Genomic DNA, 17,767 nt, shown 5'->3' on the forward strand with positions numbered 1-17,767 from the left:
AATTTTCTCCTTCACCTTGCTGCTATTCTATGAAACACCTAAAGGGTTAACACACTTTCTGAATGCCATTTTAGATACTTTGAGGGGTGCAGTTCTTATAATGGGGTCATTTATGGGATATTTCTAATATGAAGGCCCCTGAACTTTGAAGCCCTCTGGTGTCTTCCAAAAGTGAAAATATGTCAAATTTATGATGCCAACATAAAGTAGACATATTGGGGGAGATGTATCAATGTTGTTTTTGGTAGACGTTTTTTGTAGATCATTTTGGTTGGTCTAAATTTGGAGCAATTTCTCCAAATTTATCAAACTTGTGCAAGCCCCATGATAAATTTCGTGCAATGGTCTAAATCTCCACACAGTTCTATTTGTAGACCTGTTCTACACCTCACAGGAATAGTGGTGTTTCCTGGACGCTGGTCTTTTGTTCTATTGTTTTTCAGGATTCCACTGAGGTTTTTTTTGTCCACCAGCAAAAACGCCTGAAAAACGGTCCCAGCTTTTCCTGCATTTTGGTAATTTTTCTTGGGGGAGATTTATCAAAAACTGTACAGAGGAAGAGTAGTGCAGTTGCCCATGGCAACCAATCAGATTGCTTCTTTACAAAAATGAAAGGAGCAATCTTTCATTGCTCTACATAGGTTTTGATTAATCTCCCCCCCCCCCCCCCCTTGTGTTTTTTCTTGCATTTTTGCTGGTGTGCGGAAACAAACATTTTTGTACCCTGTGTGCATTTTTTTCACTGCAGGTACTACTCCATGGGTCGGATGCAGAGCGCCCGCCCCACGGAGTGTAAGGAGGTAAGGAGTGATGTATAGCATATACATATACAGGGTGCAGAGCATCACTACTTACCTCCGCCCGCTGTATAGTATACAGGGGGCATAGTGTATCCATGTATACTATACAGGAGCCCAGCAAGGAAAGAGTTAACCCACACTGCAGCTCATAGTTAAATCTTTGTGCGCTCTCTTGTATATACAGCCATCTATAGATGACTGTATATACAGGATACAGTAGGCAGACAAGAACAATTGGAGGCCCCCTGTTACATACTGCAGTATGGGCACACTCACCAGGTGAGATCGCAAATGATGTCCTCAACTTTTTTTTCTCTCATTTCAGACACGTGAATGGGGAGGACTACGTCAGATTCAGTGTATTGCGATGATGACCAGCTTTTTTTTAATGTCAATAAAAGGTTTAATGAGGGCTGTGTGGGGAGTGTTTTGTTTTTTTAAATACATTTTTTTTTCAATGCCGGGCTTAGCGTTAGCCACAAAAACAGCTAGCGCTAACCCCCAATTATTACCCCGTTACCCACCGCCACAGGGTTGCCGGGAAGAGCCAGTACCAACAGGCCTGGAGTGTCAAAAATAGCGCTCCTGGCTGGGGTTATTTAGGTTGGGGAGAGCCAGTAACAATGGTCCTCGCCCACCCTGGTAACGTCAGGCTGTTGCTGATTGGTTGGTATCTGACTGACACTGAAAATATGGGGAACCACACACTTTTTTTTATTACAAAAAAAAACAACACATAGGCTTCCCCATATTTTCAGTGTCAATCAGACACCAACCAATCAGCAACAGCCTGACATTACCAGGATGGGCGAGGACCATTGTTACTGGCCCTCCCCAGCCTAAATAACCCCAGCCTGTTACCGCCTAGGCCAAGGAGCGCTATTTTTGATGCTCCGGGCCTGTTGGTAACGGCTCTTCCCGGCACCCCTGTGGCGGTGAGTACCGGGGTAATAATTGGGGGTTAGCGCTAGCTGTTTTCGGGGCTAACGCTAAGCCCAGCTTAGTAAAAGATTCCGTCTACAAGACGGTTTCCACTACTAAGCCTGAAATTTCAATTATAAAAAACACAACACATGAAATAAAAAATGGATTTAAAAAAACACTCCCCCCACAGCCCTCGTTAACCCTTTTATTGAAATTTAAAAAAATGCTAGTCATCGTCACACTCCACCGAATCTCAGGTAGTCCTCTGCATTCACTTATCTGAAATGACAAGAAAATAAAAACACGAAAAATGGGTCAGTACATTTTTGGCGCTTTCCCCTGGGTAAAGCGCACATAATGCAGTGTGTTCCTAAAGAGGGAGCCTCCAATTGTTGCTAAACTACAACTCCCATCATGGGGGCTGTAGGTAAACAACAGCTGGAGTCTCCCTGTTTGGGAACACACTGCCAAAAAGGCTCTGTTCCCATTATGCAAAACGCATAATGAGAACAGAGCCATACTTACCACCCTGGCTTCAGCCCTGGACTGTGAAGCTCCGCACCCTAATGCTGTCATCACTAGGGGGCAGGGGCGGAGAAGTTGCAAGGGGTCTCAAGAGTGAGACCCCTGAGATCCGTCAGTCTGCCCTTGGACTGCTACTCCCATCATGGGAAATTTTGTGTCCCATGATGGGAGTAGTTGTAGTACTGCAGTGCTGAGGGATGGCTCTTACACATCCCCCAGCTGTGAAACTGTATTGTGACTGTTAGGACTACTACTCCCATCATGAACAGACTCTGTCCATGATGGGAGTTGTAGTCCTCGGGCTGAAGGACAGATCGCAGCAGGTCATTCTTCAGAGACCCGCTGCGATCTGCATTTATTAACTTAAAAAGCCTGCGGCAACGCTGCACTCCCCCCCCTCCTCCCGTATACAGATGTCACGATTCATAATCCCCGCCGCCGGGAGACCGGAGCTCTGATTGGTGGAAAGCTATTCACCACTATACACCAATCCGAGCTCCTGTCTTCTGGTGGGGATTATGAATTGTGACAGGTCTATACAGGGGAGCGAGTGGAGCCGCTTCTACAGTATATAATTGTTATGTGTACTGTACCCCCCCCCTCCCCCCCCAGACTAATACTGACCCCTTCTATAGTGAGCGCTGGGACCGCTGTGTGATTGACAGGTCCCCAGCGCAAGTGTCCGGCCCCACTGACCTTTATATGTTATAAATCTTTATGATACACACTGCCCGTCCTCCTCTTATTTCTTCTGATACCGGAGACGCGCGGCTTCTGCTTTCACTATAGTCAGAGCGCCCCTGCCGTTGTCTGACCCCAGCCCCGTGCAGTGTGGAGGCAGGGAGGGGGCGCTCTGTCTATAGACTATGATACAGAAGCCGCGCGACTCCGGTATCAGAAGAATGAAGAGGAGGACGGGCAGTGTGTATCATAAAGATTTATAACATATAAAGGTCAGTGGGGCCGGACACTTGCGCTGGGGACCTGTCAATCACACAGCGGTCCCAGCGCTCACTATAGAAGGGGTCAGTATTAGTCTGGGGGGGGGGGGGGGGGGCAGTACACATAACAATTATATACTGTAGAAGCGGCTCCACTCGCTCCCCTGTATAGACCTGTCACAATTCATAATCCCCACCAGAAGACAGGAGCTCTGATTGGCTAATAGTGGTGAATAGCTTTCCACCAATCAGAGCTCCTGTCTCTCGGAGGCGGGGATTATGAATCGTGACATCTGTATACGGGAGGCGGCGGCAGCGCAGTGGAGCCGCATATACCGCCGGCTTTTTAAGTTAATAAATGCAGATCGCAGCGGGTCTCTGGAGAATGACCTGCTGCGATCTGTCCTTCAGCCCGAGGACTACAACTCCCATCATGGACAGAGTCTATCCATGATGGGAGTAGTAGTCCTAACAGTCACAATAGAGTCCCGCAGACGGGGGATGTGCGTCTCTCAGCGCTGTGGTACTACAACTACTCCCATTATGGGACAGATTCTGTCCCATGATGGGAGTAGTTGTAGTACTGCAGTGCTGAGAGACGGCTCCTGCCTCCCCCACCTGCATCTTCCACCGTCTGCCATTTTCTACGAGTCCTTGCTAGCACTCTTAGGTTTAGACTACTTTACTTGCAAAAAAGCGCAATTGCGCAAAAAAAAACATCTACTTTTTTTTTGCGCAATTGATAAATACCAGTCCACTGGATTAGGTGGTGTACGGTAGACCAAACTGGTGACAACTTTAGAAAGCTGTCCACCAAGAAAAACGCAGCTCTATGCAAAAAAAGCGCAATTGCGCAAAATTTGTAGACGTGAAAAATGGTCTAAATGCAATGATACATGTCCCCCATTGTATATGTGAATCAATATATCATTTATTTGGGATGTCCATTTTCCTTATAAGCAGAGAGTTTAAAAGTTAAAAAAAAATAAAACATTTTTACATTTTTCATCAAATTTTAGAATTTTTCACCAAGCAATGATGCAAGTATTGACAAAAATGTACCACTAACATAAAGTAGAATATGTCACGAAAAAACTATCTCGGAATCAGAATGAAAAGTAAAAGCATCCCAGAGTTATTAATGTTTAAAGTGACAGTGACCAGATGTGCAAAAAATGCTCCCGTCTTTAAGGGGTTAATATTTAGGAATGAGAATATTCTCATTCCTACATATTAGTCTTGTTTTATCTTTTTTTTTTTTTTTTTTTTTTACAACTGTTTCTTTATCCTATTGATATTTGATTCAACTATTCTGTTGTAATTTTGTGTATTTATTTTAAATCACAAATGATACACTAATAAACGTTAAACATAAATTGGCCTACAAAGATAAGTCTTCAGAAATCACTAAGTTTAAAAAAACATGCAGAACCAACATTGCCCAACAAAATGCAAAACAGACCACCAACAAGTTAAAAAAAAAAGATTCATAAATCGCACAAAAGGGTTTGAAAATCTACAACTGCAGAGTTCGTTGCTCAGCCAAATCCACAATACTACAGATTTATTGTGGGTTTTGACACAATGAAACTTGAGAAAAACTGACATACTGTGGATCTAAAATCTACACCGCAGGTCAATTTCCATAAAGATTTTATCATCCCCTTTACTGCTACTCGGAACAGTGCAGATTTTCTACATGAAAATTCTATGAGAAAAATCTGCAGCAAATACTATACATGACATGTGACCCTACTCACAAAATGCAGAGTGCCACATATCTGAGCCCCTCGACAGTATAGGCACCACACCACATGAACCTTGACCTACAATGCCTGTGATGTTTTAGGACAGGGGTGTTTTCTTTTTTGATTATTTTTAGTTGATTCCCACATTCAGGCTTTTAGATACAGTTTTGGAATCCACAACAAAGAATGGAGTAAAAAACTGAAGTCTCAGTCTTTCCTTTATGTGTGTGTCCTCCGTTTATGAAGTGTTAGGCTAGGTTTCCACACAGGTTTTTCTCTGGCGTTTTTTGGAATACTGCCACTGCAGTTTTCGAGCCAAAGGCCCCGTTCACACTGCGGAATTCTCGCGGCCGAATTCCGCGAGCGGAGGTACCGCCTGGCGGCCGCCGCTGGAGTTTCTTCGGCACTAAGGCCGCGGGGCACTAAGCCGCCACCATTGACGGCTATGCAGTGCTCGCGGAATCCCGTTCTTTCTTTGCGCAAAACACTTTCAGCAGCAGAAATGTCCGCCGCTGAAATTCCGCAGTGTGAACGGGTCTCGCGGAGACCCATTGACACTAATGTTAAAGTTCACACTTCGGAATTGCGCCCGCGGAATTGCACCCGGAAATTCCGCGGAGATTCCGTAGTGTGAACGGGGCCAAAGCCAGAAGTGGATCCAGAAGGAATAGAAGTATGAGTCCTTCCTTTATATTTCCCATTACTTCTGAATACACATCTGGCTTTGGCTCAAAAACTGCATAACAAATCCTGGACAATGTAACACACACCCATAAGTCGCCTTTAAAATGGTCTTATGAGGATTTGTTGCCAGTTTATTAAAGAAAAAAAAAAAAAAAAACGTATTCAAAGCAGTCATACAATATAGACTAAGGGACATGATGATGATGATAAACATTCCTAGCAAATAGCTACTACACCGTTCATCCAGGAACCAATATTATAAATAAAAACTAGTAATAAAAATACCATAATACTATTTAGATACAAAAGAATACTCTATTAACAAACACAACTTTTCATAAAAAAAAATATATATATATATATATTTTTTTTTTTTTACAAAACGTTACAGAAAGTTACTAAACAGTGCAACCAGGGACCCATAGTATGAATAAAAAGCAGTGATAAATATACCATAATACCATTGATATCCAAAGATAATACTCTATTTACAAACACAAATCTTTAGTAAAAAAAAATATATGTCAAAAGAAAATTTACAAAACGTTACAGAAAGATACAAAAAATTAGGCTGGGTTAGCTGTTGTATTTTGGTCAGTATTTTCAGCCAAAAGCAAGGGAGAGAAACAGAGAAAAGGGTGCAAATCTACCTTTCATTGTAGCGTAGGTTGGTTTTGATAGAAGAGGGATAAGCATCAGGTACACAAAATAGATGACGGAGAACCCATTGAAGCGGATGCAAATTGCTTCAGGATGCAACAAAAGTGAAATTAGATCAATTCTTAGAATGTAATAGTCATAGAAAACACATTTTATGAATAATTTGAGGCTAAAGTAGTATTGTGGATTTCGATACCTACCTGCCAGTAAGCAGCATGGAAGGAGGAAACGGAAGACCAGTCCGCATAATAGTTCATTTGCCATTCTCTATGCCAATCAGCAGAGGCAGGTTAGGTTGGGCCAAGCAGTCTGGTCACACTAAGGTGGACATCTTGAACGCCTTAGAAAGTAGAACATTGGAATTTAACTTTTGTGGTTTAATTAGGATTGTCTAGAATAGGTGAAGAGAGGAGACCCACCTGAGTGTCCAGACTGGTCAGGGAGAAGCTGGGAGTGAGAGGTCTTCAGAGAGCTGAGGGAGGTGCCTGCGAGCAGAGGGAAGGAACATATTGATCCAGATGCCCTCACATTCCACTGCTCTCCGGACAATGCTATTATATCTCCCGCTTCACCTTCCCCAGTCTCTGTTGTACACAAACAAGCTGCTCACGGTGGAATACTGCATATAGATAGATTAAGCCTTCAGACAAAGCTTAGGGAAGGGAAAGGCAAGTCCTACAAAGAGGAAAAGAAACGCTTGTGTTATTATAAAAAATACATTTCTTACTGACTTGAAGAAGAGCATTTCCATTAATATACGATTATTGGTGTAAAAATTACATTTATACCTGCCACAAGTGGGTCAGGTTTCTGTTCTTTTCATACAAAAATAGTTTCACAATTCACACATAAGGCAAGTGATTGGTACAAAGAATATGGCCCAGATTTATCAAAGAATGTCTACGGTAGAGCTATTTTCCCACATTTATTTGGGTGGTGGGTTTGACTAGCGTGCATCTTATTTATCAAGACGGTGCAGCAGGATGATGAATTTTGTGCAGCTCTGCTGTGGTGGGAAAAGCTCTACCACATACACTTCTTCTAGACGCTTGTGAGGGAGGGAAGTAGACACTTTCCCGGGTCCTGAATTTGGCAGGTTAGGTGTTTTTACTTACTTTCACAGAGCTGCCTGGACATTTTTACTTGCATTTTAGACGCTACGATCAAATTTGATTGTGGTGTCTAAGGGGTTAAAGCTGGGCATCACCGTGATCCGTGATGTCTGGCATTAGAGATGGGTCCTGGTGGCAGATAGCCGCCAGGACTGCCCAGCAATGACCCGCACTCAGCCCCTGAGCACGTGTCATGGAAGAGGAGTGGGACCCTGTCGTCCACAAGGGGTTAAAGGTTGAATTGTGGAAGGTAGAAATTACTCTCATGCCTACTGGTAGGTGCTGCAGCTTTGCACCTAAAAAAGAACCTTTGCACACAAAATAGCCACAAAGTAGCGACTTCCGACAAAAGTCGCAAATGATAAATACGTGACCAAAAGAAAAATTTCTATGGGTAGGGAAAAAGAATAAAACTGTCTATATCAAAAGGCGCATAAAAGTTTCAAAATATACTGCTTGCGCCTGAACTACACCTAAGCATGGACAAAAAAAAATGCTCTAAAAGCAATGATAAATCTCCCCCTTTATGTGCAAATGTGAATATAGCCTCATAGGGCTGCAATGATTACTTCACATTATCAATAAAAATCGATATCTGGATTAGTTGTCGACGTTTTCCATCATTGATTAATCGCGCTCCAATTAGTTGTGCGGCAAAAAATGGCAGAACGCCGGTTATCGAACATGCTGCGGCAGAAGGAGGCCACAAACACTAGAGACCTCTGGAGCACAATGGAAGCCGGATAACGTCATTGTATTGACCACAGACCACGAAAGGAAGCCAGAGGAACATGGCGCATCTAGAATACAAGCTGCAACACAGTAAGAATCCTGCAGGACCTGTCCCTCTGTCCTCTACCCTGCTGCTTGCACTGCGTTTAACAGTAAGGGTACGGTCCCACGTATTTCACGCTGCGCAAAATGTGATGCGCAGCAGGAAATATGCTGCGTATTCTCTGATGGCAGCCCTGTGTGTTTAATGATGTTTGCCGGTGGGGCCACGCGACTCAGTCAAACCGGCATGCGGCCCTGCCCCCAAACCTCTCTCAACACACAGGTCTGCCGCTGGGTAGCCCCCTGTGTATGCTGATCGGAGAATACACAGCGTATTTCCCACTGTGCAGCACATTTTCTGTACCCTAAGAGGGAGTGATATGTGAGAGATGATTATGGAAGAGATCACGAGAGTCCACTCTGGGTTGTACCGCAGAGCGCACCAAACTCGTTTTCACATTGCATATACTATCTATCTACTAGTTCTTCCAGAAGTTAAAAAAGTGCTTTAAGTCTCATTGTTTCCACTCTATTCACATATTATAGTAATCAGGAGGAGAATAGTAGTTGTAGTACTTTTTACATAAGGAGATTGAATGTGCAATATATGCCTTCAGTCCTCATAGTGACACAGTATAGTGGTAAGGAGGAGGATAGTAGTACAGTGGTCCCTCAAGTTACAATATTAATTGGTTCCAGGACGACCATTGTATGTTGAAACCATTGTATGTTGAGACCATAACTCTATGGAAACCTGGTAATTGGTTCTAAAGGCACCAAAATGTCATCCAAAAATAGGAAAAAGTGAGGGTTAAACAAAAATAAGTAGATAACTAATATAGAGAAAGCAAATCCTTATATATAAAAGTAAGAAAGATCTGCTGGGAGCTGTAAAACACTGTCTATGTCAGTATTTCCCAAGCAGGGAGCCTCCAGCTGTTGCAAAACTACAACTCCCAGCATACCCGGACAGCCTTTGGCTGTCCGGGCATGCTGGGAGTTGTAGTTTTGCAACAGCTGGAGGCTCCCTGCTTGGGAAACACTGGTCTATGTAGAGGACAGGAGCTTCTTCAGGGTCCTGTACAGTACACGCAATGTCCTAAAAAAGTAAAATGGAGTCGCCCTCACCTGGTGTCCAAAGGAGCAGCTAACCCTGGTACAGGTAAATAGTTCAGAACATGTAATACCTCTCTGTACTGTAGGGGGCGCTACCAGACATCAGTCAGTGCATGCACTTCAGTAATACAGGGGTTTTACCAGTGAATGCCCATTCTGATCTTCCAGCCATTGACATGTTTCACAGATCTGCACTGTCTGTACATTGTATGTTGAGTCTGGTTTCAACTTACGATGGTCCAGAAAATACCATTGTATGTTGAATCTATTGAATGTTGAGGCCATTGTAAGTTGAGGGATCACTGTAGTAGTACTTTACATGAAAAGACTTAGGGGAACATTTATCATTGTATTTAGAACTGTTTTGTTCTCTATATTTGGCGCAGTTTAGGCACAGTGGATTTTTTTTTGCGACTTTTCAAATAGACATGCTTTACAATGTTGACTTGCAATACACCATTTATCCTTTTCACTATGCAGTGGTCATGTACACTGCTCAAAAAAATAAAATAAAAATAAAGGGAACACTTAAACAACACAATGTAACTCCAAGTCAATCACACTTCTGTGAAATCACACTGTCCACTCAGGAAGCAACACTGATTGACAATCAATTTCACATGCTGTTGTGCAAATGGAACAGACAACAGGTGGAAATTATAGGCAATTAGCAAGACACCCAAATAAAGGAGTGGCTCTGCAGGTGGTGACCACAGACCACTTCTCAGTCCCTATGCTTCCTGGCTGATGTTTTGGACTCTTTTGAATGCTGGCGGTGCTTTCACTCTAGAATAATAAATTAATAATTTAGGTTCACTACTGTGGTAGATGTAGACAGTAACATATGACTAACCCTCAAAATAATGTTAAAATTTAGACATTAGCCAGTATATCCTTATGTGAAGGATATACCTGAGCTCACACACCAACGCCAAGGTTTCTCAAGTGGCACGGGACCTAAAACTAACCTACCTGTGCCATATGGGCAATACCAGGGGCCAGTGGGCAATTACAGCGGCATTAGGTCCAGCTCACAGCCTCACATAACACATCCTAGACCTGAATGAATGAACTAATCGTATGAAATACTTTTGTCTTTACATAGTTGAATGTGCTGACAACAAAATCACACAAAAATTATCAATGGAAATTAAATATCAATCCATGGAGGTCTGGATATGGAGTCACACTCAAAATCAAAGTGGAAAACCACACTACAGGCTGATCCAACTTTGATGTAATGTCCTGAAAACAAATCAAAATGAGGTTCAGTAGTGTGTGTGGCCTCCACGTGCCCATATGACCCCCCCCCCCCTACAACACCTGGGCATGATCCTGATGAGGTGTCTCCTGTGGGATGTCCTCCCAGACCTGGACTAAAGCATCCGCCAACTCCTGGACAGTCTGTGGTGCAACGTGGCGTTGGTGGATGGAGCGGTACATGATGTCCTAGATGTGCTCAATCGGATTCCGGTCTAGGGAACGGGCGGGCCAGTCCATAGTATCAATGCCTTCCTGTTGCAGGAACTGCTGACACACTCCAGCCATATGAGGTCTAGCATTGTCTTCCATTAGGAGTAACCCAGGGCCAACCGCACCAGCATATGGTCTCACAAGGGGTCTGAGGATCTCATCTCGATACCTAATGGCAGTCAGGCTACCTCTGGCAAGTACATGGAGGGCTGTGCAGCCTGCCAAAGAAATTCTACCCCACCGCCAAACCGGTCATGCTGGAGGATGTTGCAGGCAGCAGAACGTTCTCTGCGACGTCTCCAGACTCCAGTCTGTCACATGTGCTCAGTGTGAACCTGCTTTCATCTGTGAAGAGCACAGGGCACCAGTGGCGAATTTGCCAATCTTGGGTTCTCTGGCAAATGTCAAACGTCCTGCACGGTGTTGGGCTGTAAGCACAACCCCCACCTGTGGACGTCGGACCCTCATACCACCCTCATGGAGTCTGTTTCTGACCTTTTGAGTGGACACATGCACATTTGTGACCTGCAGGAGGTCATTATGCAGGGCTCTGGCAGTGTTCCTCCTTGCACAAAGGCAGAGGTAGCGGTCCTGCTGCTGGGTTGTTGCCCTCCTACAGCCTCCTCCACGTCTCCTGATGTACTGGCCTGTCTCCTGGTAGCTCCTCCATGCTCTGGACACTATGCTGACAGACACAGCAAACCTTCTTGCCACAGCTCGCATTGATGTGCCATCCTGGATGAGCTGCACTACCTGAGCCAATGTGTGGATTGTAGACTCCGTCTCATGCTACCAGTAGTGTGAAAGCACCGTCAGCAATCAAAAGTGACCAAAACATCAGCCAGAAAGCAGAGAAACTGAGAAGTGGTCTGTGGTCACCACCTGCAGAACCACTCCTTTATTGGGGTGTCTTGCTAATTGCCTATAATTTCCACCTGTTGTCTGTTCCATTTGCACAACAGCATATGAAATTGATTGTCAATCAGTGTTTCTTCCTGAGTGGACAGTGTGATTTCACAGAAGTGTGATTGACTTGGAGTTACATTGTGTTGTTTAAGTGTTTCCTTTACTTTTTTTTTGAGCAGTGTATATATCCTCCTGACTCAGGATATATACTTTCCAGATTACTGTATTATGAAGAGGACTGAAAACATATAGGGCCTATACTATGGCTTGTGGTAATGCAAATGTAAATGGCTGCAATGCAAACAAGATGGATTTTCTTTTTTATTTCTGAAATAAAGAAAATGTAAGGATTGACTAGATACTGCAGGTGAAGTGATTTGACTGTGCACTAAAGGTTATTGAAGAAGTAAGTATTTGCTTGTTTAGCCACTCCTAATGTTCCCCTAGGTGGCGACTTACCTGCATTTTTTTAATCTGCTATTGTTCTTCCAGTCCATATTAGGTCTAATATTAACCTCCAGTGATGTAGTTGTAAGAACAGATAAAATAAGAACTCCAAGCTGAGTAGTGGAGAAGAGATGTCATACATGCCTGAGAGACTGCAAGGTGAGGAAGGGCTGGGTTGAGTGGTGTGGGGAGTCAGTACTGGATAAGTTGCTATGAGGAAAGGTCAGAGGAACTGAAACGTGTCAGCTTTGTATCTGGGGGCTTTTTTTTGTGCTTTTTGTACTTTTTTGTATGTCCATGGTGTTCTGCCACCCTATATGGATTTTATTGAATTTTTCATTAAAGACTTTTCATGTTTTATCTAAAGTGCTGGCGTACTTTCCAGTTTCCACTGGATAAGTTTGTTAATCTGCTGCTGTTTTTTCTGTCCCTATTATTAGGTCTATTATATTAACCCCCAGTGGTGGGGTTGTGATAGACTGCAATGTGTAATCTGCTACTGTGTAAATTATGTAAATTAACCAGTGTTCTGTATGTCCTAGTACTAAACACTCCCCCACCACCACTCATTTTAGCATTTACTTTTAGCAATTAACAGAAAAGCAATGCATTATGGATGACACAGTGACCTCAGTAATAAAAAAAAGCGTGCAAACCAAGTCATCTAAAGCATGGGAGCATTTAACATTATATCCTTTAAAGGAGTAGTCTCATGGGAAAAAAACATATCCCCTATCCACAGGTTTTAGATCGTGGGAGGGCCAAGCGCTGGGGCCCCCCGTGATCAACTTTTGGGCCCTCTGCTCTCCCTGTGACAACCCCTGCCTGAAGCAGGGGCCACCAAGCCCCCACCATACACAATATCTCTATGGGAGAGCCATTCGGCTATCTTCTGCTATCCCATAGAGACATATGGAGGGGAGGTGGCTGCCCCCGATTTGGGTGGGGGTTATGATGCGCCGCTCCAGTGGAGAGCAGAGGGCCGGAACAGGAGATTGCGTGGGTTCCCAGTGATCCCAGACCCCCCGCGATCTAAAACTTATCCCCTATCCTGTGGATAGAGGATAAGTTTATTGCCATGAGCTATCTCCCTTAAACAAGGTCGTCATCTGCAAAGTTTGCAAAGCAGAGCTTGCGTGGCATGGAAGCACTATGGTTATGAATGATCACCTGAAAAGAAAACATGTCGGCTTAACAGAGTAAGTTAGTAAGGATTAAATAAATAAATAATGCTCAGTATCATGCAGATAAAAAGCTCTTGCTGTCCAACCTACTCACATATTTTCTATCTGAATGTGAGTAAGTTAGACAGAAATAGCTGTTTTTGCATAATCCTAATATATCACTTTCCAATAATTTCAGGAAGACAGCGCTCCATGACAGAATTTGTGCATGTAAATCCCCCTTGTACACTACAACAAGCTTAAGTTCTAACATTCTATCTTAAAAATGTAAATCACTGACGGTCCATGGTTAAAAACAAAGGATTCAGAAACATGGTCACTGTATTTACTCTTTCTTCTAGAACACATTTCACCAAACTAATGGAGAGGAAGTACAAAGAGGCTTTTCAGAATGTAAAGGATCTCATTCACGCTAATATGAGCAGAATTGCCTTCACTGCAGACATATGGACCAGCATAGCAACTGAGACTTACCTTAGAACTACAAAGGGGATGAGTGAAAGATGAATTCTATCTATCTCACAACCATGCCACTGGAGGGGAGACCAGAGGCGGCTCTACTATTAGGCGAGTTAGGCGGCCGCCTAAGGCCTCTCATTAGCAGGGGCCTCACGGCCGCCTAGCTTGCCTCCTAAGAAAGTAAAATAATTGTCGATGCGTACAATCCCTGCTCCTGTACTCACAGCTCTGCAGCTCTTACTGTGCAGGCCCAACGCGAGTCGATGATGTTATCTCATCGCGCAGGGCCTGCACTAGAAGTCCTGCACCGGAACAGGCTCAGGCCCGAAGGAGGATGGCCGGCAGCTCTGGAGCTAAGACTGAGCACTGCTGAACCAGAGAGCACGGACACCAAACTGCAGGTAACAGGACAATTAAAGCGGGGGGAACAGAAATAAGGGAAAGTAGGACACTGGGAATATTAAAGTGAGCACGGCTGTAAGGGGGTAGAGGAGGACAAGTATTTTAGAGCAGAAGATGAAGATTCCACTATATAAGGGGGTACAGGAGGACAGGAAGAGGGCTTTTATATGGTGAGACAGGAGGAGAGGAAGAGGGTTCTATTTAAGGGGGTACAGAAGGAGAAGAGGCTCTATATAAGGGGGTACAGGAAGAGAGGAAGAGGCCTCTATATAAGGGGGTACAGGAGGAGAGGAAGAGGGATCTGTATATAAGGGGGTACAGAAGGAAAAGAAGACTTTATATAAGGGTGTGCAGGAGGAGAAGAAGGCTCTTTATAAGGGGGAACAGGAGGAGAGGAAGAGGGCTCCATATAAGTGGTTACAGGAAGAGAGAAGGGGTATTTAGGAAGGCAGGAGGAGAAGATGGGTCTTTAAGGGGGAACTGGAGGAGTGGAGAGGTCTATAAGGTCTGACAGAAGGGGAGGAGGGTGTCTATAAGGAAGGACAGAAGAGAAGGAAAGCTTTATATTGGGGGACAGAAGATTCTATGTGGGGGTTGCAGGAAGGGTACCTATTAAAGGAGAACCAGGAGGAGGGGTCCATACAGAGGGGAGGACAGGGAGTCTCTGGGAATTGGGTGACTGGATATTTATAGGGCTTGCAGCTGAAGAGTGGCAGGACAGGGGAAGGTTCTTCAGGGGAGTGTCAGGTAGGAGAAGACATAAAGGGCAGCAGAACCTTAGGGAGCACCCTGTCTATCACTATAAGGTCCCTTAAGGTCCTGTTTCTGCTGTTTCCATTTAGGAGATTTATGTAGATTTTAAAGATTTTGAGGTTTTCCCTTTTTTATTCTTTTTTTTGCTGAAGGCCAAAAGTCCAGTAGAGAGTCTTTTTACTGAGTGCAAAAAGGGTTTAAAAACAATGCAGAAATGTAAATCTGGAGCCGCTGTAGTGACTTGCTCTTTTATTTGGCACCACTACCAAGTATTTTACACAATACAGTTTCTTGGTGCTGCCACCCCACACTATGTTGTGACATCTCGTCAGTGAGGGCCTCATGGTCAAGTTTCACCTAAGGCCTCACAATGAAGTGTTCTTGAGGAACGTTCTATGCCACTATGTTTATGAGCAGGCAAGATTATACAACTCTCTTGTGGTGAGGGTGTTGGAAGGGCAGATGGTATTAACCCTTAGGGCAGATGGCATTAACCCTTTGTGTTTGTGACACCAGGGCGTGGTTTACCTAATTCCCAATGATTCCTGGGCAAGGCGATGATTCCTGGGCAAGGCGCAGGGCAAATAATCGCTCCGATGCAAGGTTACAGAACAATGGCTTTTTACTGAGGCAGACAAGGTGTTACAGTCTATACAGCTCAGTTCAGTTGTGGGGAGGAGCAGCGTAAACTTCAGGAAGCTTATCGGCTTGCTGGGACTTATGGTTGCTATTGACTTGACAGATGCAGCCACTTTTATTAACAGACTTGACTTGACCTGACTTTGCTTGGACTGGACTTGACTAGAATTCCCACTGATTTAGGACCTACCTTACAGCTTTGACTTTCACTATAGGTTCAGGGTTAAGTAGAAGCGTGCTGGCTGGATTAGGCCTCAGGCCTCCTTCTGGATCACACAGACTCCTCAGGTCCTCACTCAAGCTGTACCTCAACTATGACTGACTAGGCTAGCTTTTACCAGCTAAGTCTGGTAGCAATTTAGAGATCCCATTGGCCAGATAAGTCATCTGTTCATCTTGCTTACCTTCACGTTCACCTTACATTTCTTAAAGGCACAATAACATATTAATACATTATACCACTTTGCATTAACCCATACATAACTTGATATGGTGGAGAGAGTTCTGAGGAGTGTGGGCCAGGGGACATTGACTGAATCTGCCTGATAGGACTGGCAGGGGTACCGAAGGGCACCTTCTGTACTGAGCCATCACACTGTCTTCCATGCCTGCACTTGCCAAGAGGTTATCGAGGTCCAGTGATTGTGTATCTTTTGAATCTTCAGCCATGAGGAGCTTGCAAGCCACTGCCACAGACAAGCTTCACAACAGATGGAGTGATATCCTTTCTGAACAAGTCCTAAATACTGTCATTATTTCCACTGTGCTAGACCCAAGATTTAATAAGTTAAAGTTTTTGGACACCAGAACAAATGATAAATGTGTAGACAAAAGTGCAGATAGAGCTGCTTGTTCTAACTGTTCTAAAAAGAAATGGAGATCATGGAGGTGCAGCAGCAAACCACTTGTCCTGCAGTATCTAGTTCTACAGCTGACGCTGAGCCTTCAACATCAGCATCATCGATACTTGACTCTCTCCTTGAGTAAACAGGACACAGAGCGACAACAGATGGAGGAGGATATAAAGAACACTAATAAGGAATGAATTCAAGTCCTATTATGCTGAGAAGCCTCTCCAGAAGAATGGCAATCCTCTGAGCTGGTGGAAGAATAACAAGGAAAAATATCCTACTGTGGGCAAACTAGCAAGATCCTACTTGTGTATACCAAGTACGTCCACACCTTCAGAACGTCTCTTCTCTACAGCAGGCAACATAGCTTGTAAGAAGAGAGCTAAATATACTAAAATCCTGATGATTAGTCCTAGCAAGCCATGTGCTTACTAACACCTCTTTTTCCCCGACGGTCATCTAGGCTTTCAATTCCTTCACATGATGCAAATGTACATCAAGGTAAGCAGTAATTTCAAGCACCATGATGTACATGATGTCCACGGTGCTCCGCAACTGCTTAGCTGCTTAACCCTATATATGCCATGGTCAGTACTGACAGCAGAAGGGGGTCCCTCTGTCACCCATTAGTGACCCTGTAATGCAATTACATGGTTTCCGATGATTGCCTTACAGCAGGAGATCAAGTCATAGCCTTCAGGTCTGCTAGCTATGGAAGTCTATGAGACCCAGCCACTGGCTAAGTCTTACAGGCTAACTGGAAAATACGGGCTGACATTCCGCAAATAGCTAGAACCACTCGGAATGCACCGTCTTCATAGGCGGCAATGCATTTCTGAGCAGATTCTGCCAAAAGAATTGACATGGAAAGAGATGCAGGGAAAAAAAACGAAATCATAGAACAATCCACTCAGATGTTGCTTTGAATAATAATCTTCTTTATTAAAGCCAAATCACAATGTGTTTCAAAGCTTACACATGCCTGTTCCTCAGGTAAAAACAGGCTCTATCATTCTGTTTTTTTCTTCCTGCATCTCTTTCCATTATAACCATCGGCCTGGAATCTCTCCAGACCGACCCCGGAAAAGCGGCACCATTTCCTTGGATACCTACAGACACAGTAGTTGGGGCTCATACATCAACTACCAAAGGTGAGCAGTTTTGCTACTTTTTGTTCCTACACGAACACACCTAGAATCCAGCAATACCATCCCATGGGAAGCTCTGCCTCTTTCTATTTTATAGTGTATTCAAAAGAATTGACATGTCAAGTCTTTCGGCAGAAGCTGCATTCGGGATGTTTCCACCGTGGAAATTCCTCAGTGTGCACAATGCAGCAGAATCTCATTGAAAGCAATGTGATTCTGTC

General features: G+C 44.0%; 1 protein-coding gene and 1 long non-coding RNA gene across 3 annotated transcripts in view; one reads left to right on the plus strand and one right to left on the minus strand.

Annotated features, from left to right (window-relative positions):
• LOC130296360 (piezo-type mechanosensitive ion channel component 2-like) overlaps positions 1–6,955 on the minus strand; it is a 141,678-nt gene extending 134,723 nt beyond the window's left edge. For both annotated transcript variants that reach the window (XM_056547795.1, XM_056547794.1), the window contains exons 1-3: positions 6,702–6,955; positions 6,483–6,622; positions 6,273–6,368 (exon numbers count right to left, since the gene is read on the minus strand). In XM_056547795.1, coding sequence (XP_056403770.1) covers positions 6,273–6,368; positions 6,483–6,529 — 143 coding nt within the window. In that variant the 5' untranslated portion in view covers positions 6,530–6,622; positions 6,702–6,955. The remainder of the gene's footprint in view (positions 1–6,272; positions 6,369–6,482; positions 6,623–6,701) is intronic.
• LOC130296362 (uncharacterized) overlaps positions 3,073–17,767 on the plus strand; it is a 75,999-nt gene continuing 61,304 nt past the window's right edge. The window contains exons 1-2 of the long non-coding RNA XR_008849195.1: positions 3,073–3,202; positions 12,156–12,269. This is a non-coding gene — a long non-coding RNA (uncharacterized LOC130296362). The remainder of the gene's footprint in view (positions 3,203–12,155; positions 12,270–17,767) is intronic.

This window comes from Hyla sarda, chromosome 12 (genome assembly GCF_029499605.1).
Source record: "Hyla sarda isolate aHylSar1 chromosome 12, aHylSar1.hap1, whole genome shotgun sequence".
NCBI lineage: Eukaryota > Metazoa > Chordata > Amphibia > Anura > Hylidae > Hyla > Hyla sarda.